Raw genomic sequence first — 16,862 nt, forward strand, 5'->3', positions numbered from 1 at the left:
ACTCAGGCCCGCACAAACCACAAGCAGGCCTACACTGCACAAAATGGGTGCGAGAATGTGCAGACAGCTATGCTGTGCTCCAGCTTCCATCATTTTGCGTCTTGAGTAGTCCCTTGCGCCGATCGAGGGCCGTGGTGAAAGGAGGTGAGACTGTGAATGGCTGCTGACCAGAAGTCAAACAACAGTGCGACGAGCACTGCCATACGTACCACAAGCTGCATCAGCATTGGCATGGTCGTCAATTTTGGGATACTGGAAGCTATCATAAGCGTCCTTCGACGTCACGCACTTGCCTATATCCCAAACGTGCTGCAACCGCGCGTGCGGAACTCAACTTACCGGGATGCGATAATCATATGTAAATTGATAGTATCAATCCGTCACAATCGCTCGCCCCTCGGCAGTCCGACGCGCTATGGCGTCGCGAGCGGCCCGCGATGCGAAGCAGCAGCGGCGAAGCGCCGCTGCACCGTGCGATCACAGCCTGCTTGACCTCCCAGACGAGATCCTGGCAATCATCGTCGCCCGCCTGGTGTGCCCACCCACCAAGCTCGAGCTCAAGGCCGACGCATACGCCGCGTCGGCGGGCCTGGCGCTGTCGTCGGTCAGCGGGCTGCTGCTGGTGGGCCCCGAGTGGCTGGCCAAGGGCCTCATAGAGGCGCCGGTCACGTGGCCGCCGGCCGCGCCGACGCAACCAGCGCCCGGGCCGCGCCGTCAGCTTGACGCAGATATAGGAGAGGCGGGTGCACACGGCGGGGCGATGGCGTCAGCGGTGCCGACCAAGCACACGGCGGTGGTGGACGTTGAGGCGATCCTGCTGACCGGCAGCGCGGCCAGCAGGGGCCACTCGCAGCTGCTGCAGAACAGCCAAGAATACCTGGCCCAACAGGTGTGCAAGCAGGTCGAGCAGCAGCAGCAACTGGAGGGGGTGGCTGCTGTGGCGGAGGTGCCCGTGCGGCGGCCGTTTGACTTGGCAGCGCTCACGGCAGCGGCCAAGGCCAGGCGGGCAGGTGTGCGCCTGCTTCATTCTGAAGGGACGCGTGCCAACGTTGCTCCCACACGTCCGCTGGGGACGATTTTGCGCCGCGCTTGCGGCTCCAACGCTTCCGGGGCTCGTGCACACATGATACCACACACGTCCCAACCTGACATGCCCTGATGCCAGGCGCACCGGTATCGGCCGATCAGCACGCACGAGCAGCCACGCTTGTGAGCACAAAGGGACCGCCCTGCGCCCGCGCATTCTTGTGCACAGAGCGCCGCGCTTGGATCTCCACGCGGGATGCGATGGCGAAGTGGCGGCTGCGGGAGGACGACATTGAATTGCTGGACAGGATCAAGCAGCCGCGGCCCATGGGCATGTGGCAGCCGTCGTGGAACAATCGGTACATGATCCGCGAGGGGGACGCGGCGCAGGCGGCGCGCATCAGATTCAGGGGAAACGTCGTGCAATTCACTGGGTGGAGGTGCGCAGGGGCTTGAAGGGGGGGCATGCAGGGGAGAGGGCGTTGAGATGGCAGCCATGCGGCTAGTGCGGCATGGCAGCGCACGGACGGGTGGTGGGCTTTCATAGCGTCCGTCAACAACGATGAGGTTTGCGCGTTGGTCGGGACGCATCACAGCCAAGAGCGATTTCGGACACACAGCTGCGGGCGCAACAACCCGCCCCTCCCAAGGTACGCGCTGGTCAAAGCAGCTCCAAGGCACGCTCGCGCGACTGAGCCAGAACTGTCGCTCACCCCACGCGCCCGTCTCGCTCGAACGCGCCTGCAGGGAGCCGCCGCCAATATCCGAGGAGGACCTGCGGAGGGCGCACCTGGAGTGGCAGCTGCGTAGGCTGGGGCGGCGCCATGGCAGGCGGGCGCTCATGGCGCTGGCGCCCGCGAAGCGATTCATCAAGACCGGCCGTGTGGTGCGCAATGGCAACGGATTCAACCCCCCACGACGCGCATCTGGGCGACTGGGCCCAAGATACTCATGGATTTAATCACCCCCTAGAACTCAAGATTGGGTTTGCATTGGTGTTTGCCTTCTCACATCCATGGCAGCAAGGGGGGTTTGTCAGCAAGGGCCTTGGGCTGCCAATGAGCAGCAAACACACGCCCTGCAGCCATCTGAACCCCAAGCAATGCCATCACCAAACCCGCAAACCGTTCCCCCATATCAGATGGGCTTCTATGTGGAATTCGGCGGCAAGGTGCCCAGTGCGTCCCACGCCGCACGTGCCACCCACGTCGCCGCCTGCTTGGTGGAGCGCGGCATGGGCGCTCCCGACTGCGCCGCCCTGTACCGCTTTGTCTGGTTCATCCGCGACGGCGGCGCGGTCGAGGACGTGCCCGCCGCGCTGGACAAGGAGCAGCGCACGCGCGAGGTGGCCCAGGCGATCGCGGCCGCGCAGCTGCCCGTGCTGTTTTCAGACCATGACCTGTTCAGGGCCTACGTAGACGGCGGCCCCGCCGCGCCCGGCGTGATGGCGCCGGCCGCCGCGGCGGCCGAGATCCTCGCGCGGCGCACGGAGGCGGAGGAGCGGTGCGCGCGGTGCGGGGTGGACCTGGACGGGCCGCTGCCCGACCTGGCGGGGTCCATTGACGGCTGGGTCGCGCGCGGCGGCGCGCGCTGCGACCTAAAGGAGGAGAACCTGTGCGGCATGGGGGAGGCCAGGTACAAGGAGCTGATGAGGATCGCGGACACAGAGGTGCTCAACCAGCGCGCCATCGAGAAGCGCCTCAAGGCGCGCCTGCCGGAGAAGCACCTCCCCGGCTTCCAGGAGCGCTACCGTGCGTGGGCGGCCGCAGGCTTTGGCGACGGGTTCGAGGAGCTGCTGGCGTCGATCGTGGAGTCGGAGGGGCGTGCGCATGCGGCGGAAATGGCCGAGAAGACGCGGCGGACGCAGGGGGCGCGCTTGCGGCGGGAGGCGGGGCTCCCAGCGGAGTACCTGCACACCTTCTTTGCTGACAGGTGCCTGCCTGTTTGTTTGTGTGTGGGTGGTGGGGCAGGGAGGGTGTGCGGGGGTTGCCGGAGAGTTTTGCCATTGTCTGCCGTTGCTGAATTGCTTGTTCATCCACACTGCTTGGTGTGGCATGGCACGTTGGCGTGGAAGCTCACTGTGCCACCCGCCACAGCTCCTGTCGATTGGTCCTGCCCGGCCCCCAACCTTGCACACACGCCGAACGGCGCCATCCGATTGTCTGCCCTTCGCCCCTTCCCACCCTCTACACTCACCGCTTCGCGTCGCAACAACCCCGTCGCCCCCCTACCCTGCCTCGGACCGCCCCGCCACCGCCAGGTGGGACAGCTACTTCAAGACCGACCACCACGGCCCAACCTCCGGCCCCGAGGCGCTGCGGCGGCTCCTCGCGGACGAGTGCGCCGCGGAGGCCCGGGGCCGGCGCGTCGCGGCGCTGCGCGCCGCCGCGGGCCTGCGGGACCTGACCAGGCTGCCCATCAACAAGCAGCCGCGGATGAGGTTTGACGCGTACATCAACGAGGGCGGGGACGAGCGGTGGATCAAGCAGCTGATCGCGTTTGAGGCGGGCGGCGGCCGCGGAGTGCCCGACCTGCCGCCAAAGGGTGTGCCGCGGCCGCCGGCGGGGCACGTGCACAAGTGTCGGGCGTGCCTGCGCTCGGACGCTGCGAAGGGGTGCGCAGCGCTGTGTTGTGCGGCCTGCTGCAATGCGGAGGTCTGCAAGCGGCACCGCAAGCCAGAAAAGGGCCCTGTTGCGGAGAAGAAAGCCTGATTATTGTTGGGCCAAGCGTCAACATGCTGCTGACCATGGCTTGCTGGGGGCAACCAAGTTCTGTTCGGCTGCACCGCATCCGCCAAACCTGTTGGACTGGGGTTTGCAGACCCACGTTGTCTGCTGCGCAGCATCACCACTTGTGGGCAAATTATGTAGCTCCTGGCCTTCGTTGGGCACCGGGTGTCTTGCCTACCTCTGTTATTTTGTTGTTTAGTCTAGAACCCCACCCATTGTTGCACGAGTGGTACTATGGCGCTTTGATGTGCGACGCTGGGCTAGCAGCGACTACACGCCAGTGCGGCTTGCATGCAGGATGATCCGTCCCAGTTGTTGTTTGCATCTATGCAGGATGGCCCCAAATTTGCTGCATTCTTGAACATCCGCACCGCAGCCTGCCCAATCAAATTTCATGTATTGAACTGGTTCGTAAGCCCCTGAATCGTATGAAGCATTGGCATCAGCAAATCCCTTACAGCATTGGTCAGCTGCAGCTTCAATACACCTTGCATAGTGAAGAGCACCTTGCAGTGTTGCGCGCAGTTCGAATGTGCCAACACAATAGCGACTCGTATCGCATGTGCAGTGCAGATTTGCAAGGCTCCAATGGCAGGGAGTGCACACCTTGCAACGTGCGCGTGTGGGCCAGGCCAGCGCCTCTGTTGAAGAACATGTTGTTGATGCCGCAACAGCAGCAAGACCGTGGCGGCGCAGCTTCTGGTTGGTACTACAACAGCCAAGGGAGCTGAGACCAGGCCTGAACGTGGACATCGGACAAAATTGATGTGCCTTCAGATAGTGAATTGGTGTGGGCAGTGCGCCCAAGTGGAGGCAAGTGTGAGGGGTGGAGGAGCGCAGTGTTGCTACGTGAGCGCAGTGTCGTGAGCGCACATGGCACTCGCACACTGTGCCACGCCATGCTGATCGTCACTGCCTACAAGGACATTCACAAAGGTGGTTGAAAAATGCGCCGAGTGGGGTCTGTCTGTGCCAAAAAAACCCATCAAGAACGGGTTGATGAGGACCGCGACCAGTGCCAAAAAGTGAGCCAGGCCCAGGAAAGCTGCGCGGCAGGCAGGGTTGCGAGCGGCCCACCCATTAGTTTTTCTGGGCGGGGTGCGGCGATGCTTTCAGTGCAGCAGCCTGCCTCGCCACGTGCGGCAGGGAGTCTTCATTGTACAAAGAGTGCACGTCCGCGTGGTCTGTGACAAGCTTGCGTGCCCGAACGGTGGCGTGGCCACATTTCGCAAACCCAGAGTTGAGAGGGGCCAGCAAGAAGGGAAGGCAGCGCGCCCCGCGTTCGTTGGAAAGCTGTACGTGTGCTGCGTGATGCGTGGTTTGGTTGTCATGTGCCCAAGGTAGGGAGGACGGGGTGCGGCGCCGAAAATTTTCACATGCAATAACGGCCTGGTGCATCGCTGGCCTCAGAGCCCAGACAACCGCCAACAGAAGCAGTGCACAGAGGGCTGAGCAGCGACGCCGCAGGCACTGCCGCGGTGTCAAGGACAGGCAAAGCCCATCGCGGCTAGCAAGCAGGGGCCGTGCGCAAACGCGCCCTGCTGAGTAGGGAACAAGCGCCGCCGGACCCAGGTATCGCCCCATAGGGCGACTCGACCTCGGAGAGGGCTGAAGTATTGTCACAAGCTTGTTCCAAAAAAGGCACAAGGCGCCTCCTGGGAATGGACCCAGGGCTACTGTTGCGGCGGCGGACGTCTGGGCCTAATCATCAGCTGCCCAGGCTGGCAGCGGGACTGTTGCCACGCGGCCACGCCGTGCGGAGCAGTACTTGGCCTTGACCGACGGCGGCAGCGGCGCGCGCGACGCATAGCGGAACATCCTTTGCAGCTCCCCCACGCACGCCCGCAGCCGCTCCTCCCCACCCGCCCCCTCGCGCGCCGCGGCGGCCTCCGCAGCGGGCGCGAGCCGCGCGCGCGTTCCTGGCGGCGCGTCGAGGAGGCTGCAGGCGAGGTTGAGGGCGGCGGCTGCGACAAGGGAAGGCGGGAACTGGATGCACTCTGGCGTCAGCAGCGAGAGTTCGGCCAGGTACTCGGCTAGGTGGGCCACGCGCCGCGGGTACTCGCCCAGCGCAGCCGCCGCCACGGCCGGCGCAGGAGCGGCGTGCAAGCTGCGGCCTGCAGGCACAGGGCAGGGGCTGCCGGTTGCGTAGGGGTAGCGCGGCGCCGCACGCGGGCCGGTTGGCGCGTCAGCGGCCGGCAGGTACTCATCACTTGCGTGGAAGCGAGCGCTGCTTGCACCGCTGCTGCCGCTCCCGGTGCTGCTGCCGCTCCCATTGCAGCTGCTGCTGCCGCTGCTGCTGCTGTCAAAGACTGGAGACACTGCGAAATTGCTGCTGCCTGAGCTGTACTTATTGCCACTGATATCACTGTCCCAGGCTGTGCTGCCGCCGCCGCCGTCGATCGCCGCTGAGCAGAACGCGTCGGCGTCTGCGGCGTTGGCCGCGGCGGCCGGCATGAACAGGCCCAGGAACGTGTGCGCGGTCGGCACCATGAGCGTGAAACCCAGCTCGCCTAGCAGCAGGCGCTCCATCGCCACGACCTGCGGCGCAGAGTACGCGTGCCGCGCCGTGTCCAGAAAGTCGGCCAGCACAGGTGGGTAGGCCTCGGCAAATTTGGACGCCAGCCACAGCGCGGCGACGCCGAGCAGCTGCAGCTCCTGCCTGAAGGTTGCGGCGCGCGACAGGTAGCGATCCACGAGGTTGACGGTCAGGAACAGGGTGCCCTGGCCGAGGTTGAATTCTTCGCAGACGTCGACGAGCCAATCGACGAGGATGAGGCGTGCGTGTGCGTCGAGGTCGGGCTGCACCAGATCGAGGTAGCGCCAGTCCGCGGCGCCTTTGGGCTGCGGATGGTGTCGGGAGGAGTTGAGAGATTGAGGTGGTGGGGGCAAGTGCAGTAACGGAAGCAGCGGGCTCGGGCACGGCGTGGACGCCTCGTGGGCGCCGAGGGTGCAGCTGCCTGCCAGGACTGCAAGCGCAGTGCCAATGGGTCAAATGGGCCTGGTGGCAGCACCATCCAGCCAACAATTCGAAACGTCATGCCGCAAGCAACACAGCAAGTGGAGCAGGGGGGGGACTTAAGGCAGGGGGCGGGACCGGGCACACCGCTGGCGCACAGCATCAGCAATGCTGTATGGCTGCCAACCGCCTAGCTCCGACATTGCCTGCCAACCAATTGATGTCGCTCACTTCATCCTCATAGCAGTGCTCCAGATAAGCAGGGTCGTATCCAGTGCCATTCCAAAGGTCGTCGACGCAAGGTGCCGCTCGCACTGCGCCGTCCTGGTGGCGCTTGGACTGGGACGACGGTTGCTGGCAGTCGCTGCGTGGCGCCACCGGCTGCTGCTTGGAAGGCTGTGCAGGCTGCGACAGCGAGAACGACTGCATTTTAGATCAAGATATATCAAGAGCGTCTCATATGACGGGCTGGGGTCGCTCGGAAGTGGCCACCCACGGTCATCCGCCAAAGCCACGATGGACCGAAACCAGCGGGTGACGGGCAGCAATGCAGACGCGACTATAACCCTGCGCCCACCATGAGTGCCTGTCTCAAGCGCTTGGTCAGGTAGTGCAGCTCGAGCAAGCCACCGGCCCGCATGCTGTCAGTGGCCCCGGTCAGCCCCACACAGGCGGCTCCAGCAGGCTGAACCAGTGATGACATTGATGTACGATCGCAGCCTCCCACGGGCCTGGTCGAGAAGTTCAGACGTGTCCGGAGATCGCAAGAAGGGCTGCTGGCACACACGGCTGTAAGACCGGTAAACTGGCACTATATACTCATTCCCTCAAACGACAACAATGTCTGCGCGTGGTCGGAATCACCCAAACCATGAAAAGGCCCCTGTCATTTCGCTGTCCCGTGTGTCACTCGCTGCTGCTGACCGTGTGACGGCGATGTGCACGTGGCGGGCGTATTGAAGTTCAACGAATAGCACTGTCGAGCCATCTGCCAGCTTGCATGTGCGCTGCCTCGCATACTACCTGCCAGACCAGCCTCTCGCAGCTGCCCCGTCCGTCCAAGGCAAGCAGCTCTCCAGCTTGGGGGAGCTGCAGTCCCCATACAGGGCGGGCGCCCCTGCACACTGTGCCCAGCAGCGGCACTCTTCTAATAAGTGCAGCCGAAACCCTGCTGCCGCCGTAACCCAACAACCATCCTCCCATACAAGCACCAACCCACCTTTGATCGTTGGCACATCACATCAAACAACCACAGCGGTCTGCACTCGGGCGCGATTGAGTTGTAGATCTATGTTTTTCTCTGGTGCAATACCTGGTGACAAATCTTGTCCACGAGGAAAGTGTTGCGGGGCTCGTTTGTTGAAGTTGCACCGTGTGCTACCGTTGCAACGGCTTGCAAAGCAGCGGCCTCTCTGTTTTTGACAACTCAGAAATGCTTGCTAGTAGTGGCCAGTGCCACCTGGTTAGCTGTTCATCCATCATCTCCTTGCGAAGTTTGCGCAAATCATGTCGGTGGTCAACCTTGCTCGACAGCTCTGTGGTATGTTGAGTGTGAGGACAACATGCAGAGCATGGCTGAACTCGCAAAGCGAGCCGCCCACGTTCTTGATTTCAGAAGTTATGATGAAATCCAAGACTGTGATGGAGGCAATTGGTGACATTGATTACACACGCCCCTGCAACAGCCACAATTCTGCCTTGATTGCTTGTCAGCCGTAAGACGTTTGTGTGATTTTTGCAACGGAAGTGCAAGAGCAGCGCAGAGGCAGCTGACTGGGCACTGAACAATGATACTAAATGGGGGCAGTGATTAAAGCGGCATAAGCTTCATCAGCGCTCAACACCACACAACAGCTTGTGCCGTGCGCTGCATGTTGCATTCGCACAATATTAACCCAAAGGGTGAGGCAGCTTGGCCGGTAGGGCGTGCCTTATCAAGAGAACTGCGGCAAGGGGAGAGGGCGGCTTTGTTGTCGGCGGATGTGCGTGCATTGCTGCTCCATTGCAGCGGAGTGATCAGCACAAGCTGCAGGGCCAGCACAAAAGAAAGCACGCGCACACCTCCTTTTGGCCCCCGGCCCTCTGCCCACCTTGCCCATCTGCATCTTGGTTCGGATGATGCGTTCCCCCTGATGCACCGCGCCGTCCAGCAGGCCGGACACCTAATGATGTAATGAAGTGATAGCAGGGGTCAAGCAGCAGTTGTGAAGGATGTCGCTGATGGTAGAACGCCGGCAAGGCGGCACTGGAGGATTAAAATCCTTCAGTGCAGCAGGGGAGCCTGCCTCGGCAAACAGCAGGCCCAGTGGCGTGCCTTGAGGCGCAGCTTGAGACAAGCACGGGGCGGCGGCCACGAACGGTGCTCATCGCCGCTTGGATCGGCAGCTGGAGGGTGACTCTCTCACCGCAAAGATGCCGCCCACGATGGCGCAAAGGTTTGTGAGGTAATGCAGGAACGACGACCTCGACTCGGCAATGTGGACCTGAGGCGTGGTTGGAGCGTGAGGGGGGCGCGAGGGCTGGGCGCACGATTGCTGGGGCTGGGGTGAGAGCTGCACTAGGGTAGAGTCACCTGCCAGTCTTTCACAAGACAGAGGCTGGCGCCGTGCCGAGCGCTGCTGAAAACGTCCGACACACACGCAACATATGCACACTCGCTGATCCCAGACGCAGCACCTTGATGGGGGACAGGTCGTAGAAGAAAAATACTCCCGGCAGGGTGCGGGCGTTGTTGCCGGTCGGCGCAACAGCATTGGCCGGCGTCGGCGTGCTCTCCCGGAAGTGCTCTGAGGGTGCATTATTGGGTTGGGTTGAAGGTCTTGCACATGCTTGGTGGGCCGTCACATGCGCGAAGCCCGGGTGAAGATTCCTTTGAAGCGAGCTGGGTGAGAGCTCTGCAGGACACAAGCAGTGGTGCGCAGACATGGGGTCCATCCATGCAGACAGCATGACAAGACCATATGTGGGCTCCATCTCACCTGTCACGCTGTACTGGTTTGAAACAAGGGTCTTGTTCGAGGGATCGACGTAAACAGTGGGGACAACCTGGAGGAGGCAGTAGAAGGTGATGCAACATCATGGTGGATCCACCACCATTCTGCAGTGATTTTAAGTACAAAACGATGAGCATCAGACAGCACTGCTTTCAATTCGACACGCACTCGCCAGGATGTGCGGTACGTTTGCATGCCAAATTCAGGCCAGCTACAGACCAAACCGCCTTGAGCCCTCGGGCTCATGCGCCTACCTTCAAAAAGTACTGGTACATTCCTGGTGGTGCTGCCACAGCCACTTTGCTGCCCTTTGTCTGGGTCTCCTTCTCCTTGCCCTCCCCCGCTGCAGCCGCTCGTCCTTTTTTGTTCGCCGCGGCGGCCAGCGCCGCCTCCCCGAGGCCGCCAGGCGCTGCTGATGAGACGCCCTCCAGTGGGTTCTTCATTCCCGGGTACTGCGGCCCAAAGCTGAGCTTCTTGATGTCGTGGGTGAAATCTAGGGTCTTCCCGTTGAAAGGCGAGATGTCGTGGACGTGAACGCTGCCCTGCTGGTAGCTGCGGCCAGCGGCAAAGTGGAAGTTGCCCGCCACCTTGTTCACGTGAAGGCGCCCCCACATGCGGCAGCCCTCGCCCTCCTGGGTCTTAATAGAATCGAAGTACTGGGTGTCTGCGCACTGGGTGACGTCCGTGAGCTTCAGCATCATCCAGCCCTTGCGCTGGTATGCATCACGCACCTGGTGCAAGAGAGTGCGGACAGGGGGTGGAACATTCAAGGCCGCTCCTGGAATCAGATGCTGATGTGACAGGGAGCTTCTGCGGGGAGATTCACACGCACATAGAGCTCGACCGAGGCGCATCCACATGCTGCAGGCACGTAGGCGCTTCTGAGCAGTGAAGCGCCGTGGGGTTGAAAGTGGCTAGTCTCTTCCACCTTCAGGCCCGTTTCCCACTCACATCGTCGCACGTGCTGCAGCAGGGGTGTGCCTCGTCCTCAGCGCCGTAGCAATTGCCGCACGCCGCCGCAGTCCCGTTGTCGCCCGAGCCGCTGCTGTTTGCCCCGTTGAGCGCAGCAGAGGCAGACAGCAGGTGGCGCTCGGCCTCAGAGACTGGGGTGCCGCCCTGCGACAGCCGCTGCTTGTAAACGTCATGCTCCTGTGAAGTGCAGATTGGTAGATCATGCGCAGGCTTGGCTGCAGAGACAGAATGTGCACTCTATGTGCAACAGCAACACCAGCATTTGGATGTGGTTGTTTATTTCCGTGGTGGTTGATAGCCGCTCGTCCTGCAAGGTGACATCCGCGCAGCTGTTCCCCACGTGCTGCGGCCGCGGGCCCCGCCACCATGACTGCACTGCAGCCAGCCCGGACGCCTTGAAAACCACCTGTCGCTCACCACGTCTAAATGCAGCTCTCCTGACACGTCCATTGCGTCCAGGCTGAGCCATGCGCAGGGCATGCGTGGGAACGTGACGTCCACCTGTAATATCGCGACAGAGGAGCCATACGTGGGTGAGCGTGGCAGCGGGCCGGGCAGCAGCTGGGATAGTTGCAGCCTGACCAAGCAGCGGCCATGCATACTGCTTGACATATTGCAGGGGCAGTAGCGCTACGATCAACAAGAGTGGAGCTTGCTGGTCCGCCAGTGATTCTGCAGCTGCTGACTGATGCGGCCCTGTCGGCCCTCCGCTGGGCCAGCCACCCACAGCGCAGCAGATGCACTCACATCGATGCTGATGGTGGCACCAATGGTGGAGTCAACCTGCAGCTCGTGGGTCCGCTGGACGGCCAGATACAGCCCTGAGGAGCGTGGCAGCGGCGGCGGACATATGGGTGAGCTCCCTGGGCCCCAGCGGCTGGCAATCTGCACAGCAGCACTCCTCAGCCGTTGGCTGGCACTCAAGCAATGTGCGTATCGTGCCCTAGCCCTTGCTGGTCTGACGGCACCAGACTATCCGCTCACGTGTTTCTGTTAGGAAGAGCAGGAGCATGAAAGCATACGCAACCACGGTGATGACGCCACCAGAAGCAGTCTTGTGGTAAAAGTCTTCATTGACTTTGGGAAACGCGTCCAGAGCTGACAGGGCCGACAGCGCGCCCTTGGTTTGAGACTTTGAGGGCGCCATGCTGCGCTGCCGACGCCACTGCTGCAGCCGCCTTGCTGCTGCGCAACGGCTGCACCCGCTGCGGATCCCTCTGTGATCCCGATGCGACGCTGTGAGTTGAAGTTAAATGCTTATCGAAGTTTTGAGTGCGTGCGGTCGTGAAAGCTTTTCGCGCTGAGCTCGAGGTCAAAAGTGAGTACCCGAGCGGTTCCTCAGACTTGGATCACACGCGATGAGTGTCTACGACCAATATTGCAGCATACGCTATATTTTTGTACACTAATACTTTATTGTCCTTGTGAATGACGTCGGGAGTCGAAGCCGACGAGGCACCTGACCCCTGCCGCGGCTGGGGCTGCTCGTGCTGCTGATGCTGCGTGAAGTGGAGTGGTGCTTCACCATGTTGCCTTTTTGAGGGTGTGACACCCCCAAACGCCCGTACAAATCCCAGGATGTACTATGGCCAACAAAATCGGTGACGTGTACGGCCTTGGATGCGGCATACTGCTCACCCCTCCCGGCTGTGAGCTGATCCACCCTCGCATACGACCTGATATGCCCAGCTGACCTAAACTTTGATGCCAACGCCACGTATTGGCTCGCTCATTAGCACAATAGTGGTAAGGCGCGTTAATCTGCTGGGTGATTGTACCACCTGGCCAAGCGCTGAGTCTGTGGCGGCCTTGCTCAGCAACGCTGACTGTGCAAACGGCGTGTCATCTGTCATGCCTGAACATCGTCGCAGGAGCGCCTTGCGGACGCTGGACAGAGCCGTTGACTGCAGGATTCAACCTACCGCGATCGGGACCTGCAGATTCTAGAGCTGGTGACCTGGGGTTGATGTTGGACGGGGGCCATCAGGCGGTGGCACAGGTCTCGTGCGGGGATTGTGCTGGGAAGGCAGCATTGCATGGACTGAATGACTGCACAGTTATGGATGCCATCGGTACGTGCAACGACTATGGGGTCTGCCGTCCTGCAACTGTGGTCGAGACTGCGCGGCCCCCGCGGCAGCGAGCACCAGCAGCCGTTGCGTGTGTGCATGGAGCACTGGCACACCTGGGGACGTCACTTGGAACGACGCCCGCGACGGTTCAAGGTAGCTGATGCATGAGCTCTTGCTGCAAAGAAGCCATATGATACTTGAGGTGTGCTCGCTGCATTGGTAATTGGTGCGAGCAGGCTGGACTTGTCACAGCCCCTCCATCACCATCAACACCTCGCGATCTAGAGACGCCTGAGACTGGAACATGTCGCTCACCGTAACATGCAAGCCCCTTATAACAGCTCACTAGGAGTGCTGCCCATCCGTGCTCCAGACCGCGGGCCGAGACTTGGCACTGCGACGATCCTCCCCCGGCCAGCGGCCAGCGCTCGTCGTCCCACCGGCAGCATTCAATCCGGAGCAATGGTAGCCACCAGGCAGCCTGAACTCCTGCAAACGGTGAGGAGGGTCTTGCGTCATCTCATTGAAGAGCTGGCAGGAGCGCTATGCTGCAAGCCATTGACGGAACCCGGCGCCTCAGCGCAATTGCTGCGGCACGGCGGGTGTTTACCATGGCAGCCTGTGTGTCGTGTTCCTACCGTATGAAGGAAACCCCCACATGCCCGATACACCTGCATTTCTCACCGTGCTCCATCCACTCCTTGCACGTCCCCCGACCCACTCTGCAGGCAGCACCCTCCGGTTCGCGAAAACAGCAGCATGAGCAGGAGCAGCGGCAGGAGCGACAGCAGCAGGAGCAGCAGCAGCAGCAGAAGCAGCGCAGCAGCCCGTCCCCTGCGCCGGGCCAGGAGGGCGGGCTGGACCCCATCCATTCTTTCCTGCGGTCAGCAGAATTCTGGGGGCGCGCCAGCATGATCTACGGAAGCTACAAGGCCACGCAGTTTCGCGCCATGCTGATGCGGGCGCGGGGCCGCAGCAGGCAGGAGATCAAAGAGCGGCTCTGGGACTCGCAGCACGAGTGGGCGGGGAGACAGATGTACAAGCTCTGCATTGACCTCAGGGGGTTCTATTTGAAGGTGAGAGGAAGCCGAGGAAAAGCAGCTGCGTCTTTGTCTCGCTCTCGCTCCAGCCGGACAACCCTCCTGCAGGTGTGGCAGCTGCCCGCCCCTCACCAGCGGCGTGTGCTCGATCCTGCTAGGCTCCCCCTCCCTCCTGAGACTAGCTGCTAAATCGTCCACGCGCATACCGTGTCGTCAGGCCGGCCAATTTATTGGCGCGCGTGCTGACTTTGTCCCGGAGCAGATCTGCCGCCAAATGTGTGTCCTCCAAGACAGGGTGAGATCCTTCGGACCCGTGCTGACCGGGCATGTACGCCGTGTCACGGACGTTGTGTGGCGCCTGCAGACGCAGCCGGCCGTCTTCCTGAAGCTTGGCAGAGCAGGGGCCGTGCTGCCGCAGGGCGGCGGCGAAACATGCGCAATCCCCTAGCAGCAACCCGGCTCCTGACCTTCCCCCTGCCGATCACAACCCCCCTCCGCCACCACCAGGTGCCGCCGATGACGGCTGACCGCACCGCCGAGGTGCTGAAGCGCGAGCTGGGTGTTGATGATCTGGGGGAGCTGTTTGAGTGGATCGACCTGGAGTCTCCCCTTGGGTCGGCCTCCATCAGCCAGGTCGGGGGAGGGGGCGGGCTGCACGCGCACGTGCGTGCGTGCATATTCATGCGTGCGTCTGCGCGCCTGCACACGTGTGTCTTGTCTTGTATGTGTTCATGTCGGAGTGAGATAGTGTCTGTGGGTGAGTTGACATATGTGTGTGTGTGTTTGTATGTGTGTGTGTGCGTGCGTGCTTGTTTGTGTTTGTTTGAGTGCCTGCTTTCGAGTGCATGTGTGCATACGTGTGTGGGTGAGCGTGCCGGCCGAAGCTGCTACTCTATGGTGTGACTGGCAGAAAGATTCCAAGCACAGTGCACCTCTGCCGACTCACCTCGCTTCGCGGCTGCAAGCGTGGCACAACGGGCCCGGCTCCACGCACACCCGCACCTGCACCCGCGCCGCCCACACCCACCATGCCGGCTGAACACAGCACTCTGCGCCCGCAACCCCGCTCCACGACGCCCCTGCCCCCCTTCCTCACCTCAACCCCCCCCCCCCGCAGGTCCACAAGGCGGAGCTGCGCCGCTTCTCCCCCGCACAGCTCCGCCAGTTCTCCCGCCAGCGCCGCGGCCGCGCCCGCCGCGTCGCGCTGCTGCCCGGGGACACCGCCTGGTCCGTCTGCAACGACGCCGGCGTGTCCCTCGCTGAGCTGGCGGCCGCCAACCGCGGGGTGGACCTGGAGGCACTGGGCGCCGGCGACGTGGTGCGCGTGCCCGAGGTGCTGGCGCTGCAGGAGTTCCAGGACAGCCACCTGGCGGGCCGCCTGCTTGGCAGCGAAGAGGTGGAGGACGACGGCGCGGGGGGCGCGGGCGGCTGGGGCGGCAGCAGCAGCAGCAGCAGCGAGAGCGAGGGGATCGGGTGGATCGGGGGCACCAGCAGCGGGTGGGGCAGCAGCAGCGACGGCGACCGCCGGCGCGGCGCGAGCGTCGCGGATGATACGCTGCTGGGCGGCATCACAGGCGGCGCTGTCGGCCCGCTCGGCGGCCTGGGGCGCCTGCTGGACGGCCTGCGGCGCGCCGTGCCGGGCGCGCGGCTCGCGCCGGAGCGGGAGGAGCGGCCGATCGCGAGCGGCGCGGCGGCGGCGGTGGCGCACGCGGTGGCGGTCGGCAGCGTGCCGCGCAGCGGGCTGGTGGCCGTCAAGGTGCAGTACCCTGACGCACTGCAGGTGAGGGGGGGCCCCGGTAGCAGCCGTGGGGGTGTGCGGGTTGCATGGAAGTTGAGGGGCTGCGGCCCCGGGTCGCGGACCAAGACAGCTGCACCTGCGCACGCAGGCGTGCAAGCATCGTGGCCTCGTGCATGCGGCCTCCCGTGCGCCCCTGGTCCCAGGTGTGCTCTCCGCTTGGCATTTCGCAGTTCAACGCCCGCCCTGCGTGCTTCCTCCACCCAACGCTTGGGCTCTGCCCGGGTCACCCCTATGGCACGCCCTCACTACCCCCTCATGACTCGCCTCTCACCAAAAGCCCTTTCCCCCCCCCACCCACAACCAACCACCTCGTCCCCTCCGAACCCCAAAAACATCATCATCCCCCAACCACCACCCCCAACACTGAATCCCTTCCCAAACCAAAGGTGATGACTGAGGACCTCATCAACCTGAGGGCCATCAGCGCCTTCCTGTCAAAGACAGAGCTCAAGTTTGACCTAGTGTCGGCGGTGGACGAGCTGCAGAAGCAGATCCACCTCGAGTTTGACTTCATGAGGCGAGCGGGGTTGGCAGGGCGGCGATCTGGGGCCCCGGGACGTCGGTGCAAGCTGTGTCTCAGGGCCGGGCCTGGAGAGGGTGCGAGGGGGCAGCGGGGCGTCCACGGCAGGCTGATGCCTGGGTCATGGGGGGGATTGAAGCTGCGCAGAATGCTGTGCAAAGCGAGCAGCACTCCTGTTGAGTCACACCCGTGCCAATCAACCCGCCCTTGACCATCTGGACTGCACCTTTTCGACCCTCCTTTTGCGTCCCACTCACCGTGCCAATCATCTCCCCCCCCCCCCACCCTCCCCCTCCCCAGGGAGGCGCGTGTCATGGACGCGATCGCGACCCACCTGGCCCCCATCACGTCACGCGTGGCCGTCCCACGCAGCGTGCCGGGCCTGGTGACTCAGCGCGTGATGGCGATGACGTTCATGGAGGGCACCCCCCTGATGCAGCTGCAGGACAAGGTGGCGCACCTGCCAAAGTGGCAGCGCGACAAGGTGGGGGGGCTCGCACTATGTCTGTGTGCATGTGTACACACGCACGCACACACATGTGTGTTCGTGTGTGTGTGTGTGTGTGTGTGTGTGTGTGTGTGTGTGTACATGTGCATGTTTTTAGGGGCGTGTCGCTGCAGTGACGTCCATTACAGTCAAAGGTGTTGGACACCGTCCGCCAGCCATCCCATCGCCCCCGCCTAGCAACACAGTCGCCCTCCTCGCAAAACGCCCCCCCTCCAACCACCCCCGGCGCCCCCTCCAACTCGCCCCCG

General features: G+C 62.8%; 4 protein-coding genes across 4 annotated transcripts; 2 read left to right on the plus strand and 2 right to left on the minus strand.

Annotated features, from left to right (window-relative positions):
• Window positions 1-415: 415 nt before the first annotated feature.
• MNEG_1671 (hypothetical protein) lies at window positions 416-3,737 on the plus strand (the record flags this gene model as incomplete). Its single annotated transcript, XM_014049855.1, has 5 exons — window positions 416-1,010; window positions 1,256-1,466; window positions 1,774-1,912; window positions 2,168-2,958; window positions 3,287-3,737. The coding sequence occupies 5 exons, from the start codon at window positions 416-418 to the stop codon at window positions 3,735-3,737; spliced, it is 2,187 nt and encodes a 728-aa protein (XP_013905309.1).
• A 1,719-nt stretch (window positions 3,738-5,456) lies between these two features.
• Window positions 5,457-7,414, minus strand: MNEG_1672 (Cyclin-B1-1; the record flags this gene model as incomplete). The annotated part of the gene is made up of 3 exons (XM_014049856.1): window positions 5,457-6,596; window positions 6,943-7,134; window positions 7,289-7,414. 3 exons carry the CDS (start codon window positions 7,412-7,414, stop codon window positions 5,457-5,459), a joined length of 1,458 nt encoding a protein of 485 aa, XP_013905310.1.
• Window positions 7,415-8,645: 1,231 nt separating this feature from the next.
• MNEG_1673 (Endoplasmic reticulum-Golgi intermediate compartment protein 3) lies at window positions 8,646-11,823 on the minus strand (the record flags this gene model as incomplete). Its single annotated transcript, XM_014049857.1, has 10 exons — window positions 8,646-8,654; window positions 8,802-8,873; window positions 9,117-9,194; window positions 9,388-9,497; window positions 9,690-9,756; window positions 9,959-10,435; window positions 10,656-10,853; window positions 11,094-11,177; window positions 11,424-11,497; window positions 11,661-11,823. The coding sequence occupies 10 exons, from the start codon at window positions 11,821-11,823 to the stop codon at window positions 8,646-8,648; spliced, it is 1,332 nt and encodes a 443-aa protein (XP_013905311.1).
• A 1,836-nt stretch (window positions 11,824-13,659) lies between these two features.
• On the plus strand, window positions 13,660-16,730 carry MNEG_1674 (hypothetical protein; the record flags this gene model as incomplete). Its single annotated transcript, XM_014049858.1, has 6 exons — window positions 13,660-13,824; window positions 14,296-14,421; window positions 14,906-15,568; window positions 15,973-16,088; window positions 16,407-16,590; window positions 16,728-16,730. The coding sequence occupies 6 exons, from the start codon at window positions 13,660-13,662 to the stop codon at window positions 16,728-16,730; spliced, it is 1,257 nt and encodes a 418-aa protein (XP_013905312.1).
• Between the last annotated feature and the right edge of the window lie 132 nt (window positions 16,731-16,862).

This window comes from Monoraphidium neglectum (genome assembly GCF_000611645.1).
Source record: "Monoraphidium neglectum strain SAG 48.87 unplaced genomic scaffold scaffold00173, whole genome shotgun sequence".
Lineage (NCBI taxonomy): Eukaryota > Viridiplantae > Chlorophyta > Chlorophyceae > Sphaeropleales > Selenastraceae > Monoraphidium > Monoraphidium neglectum.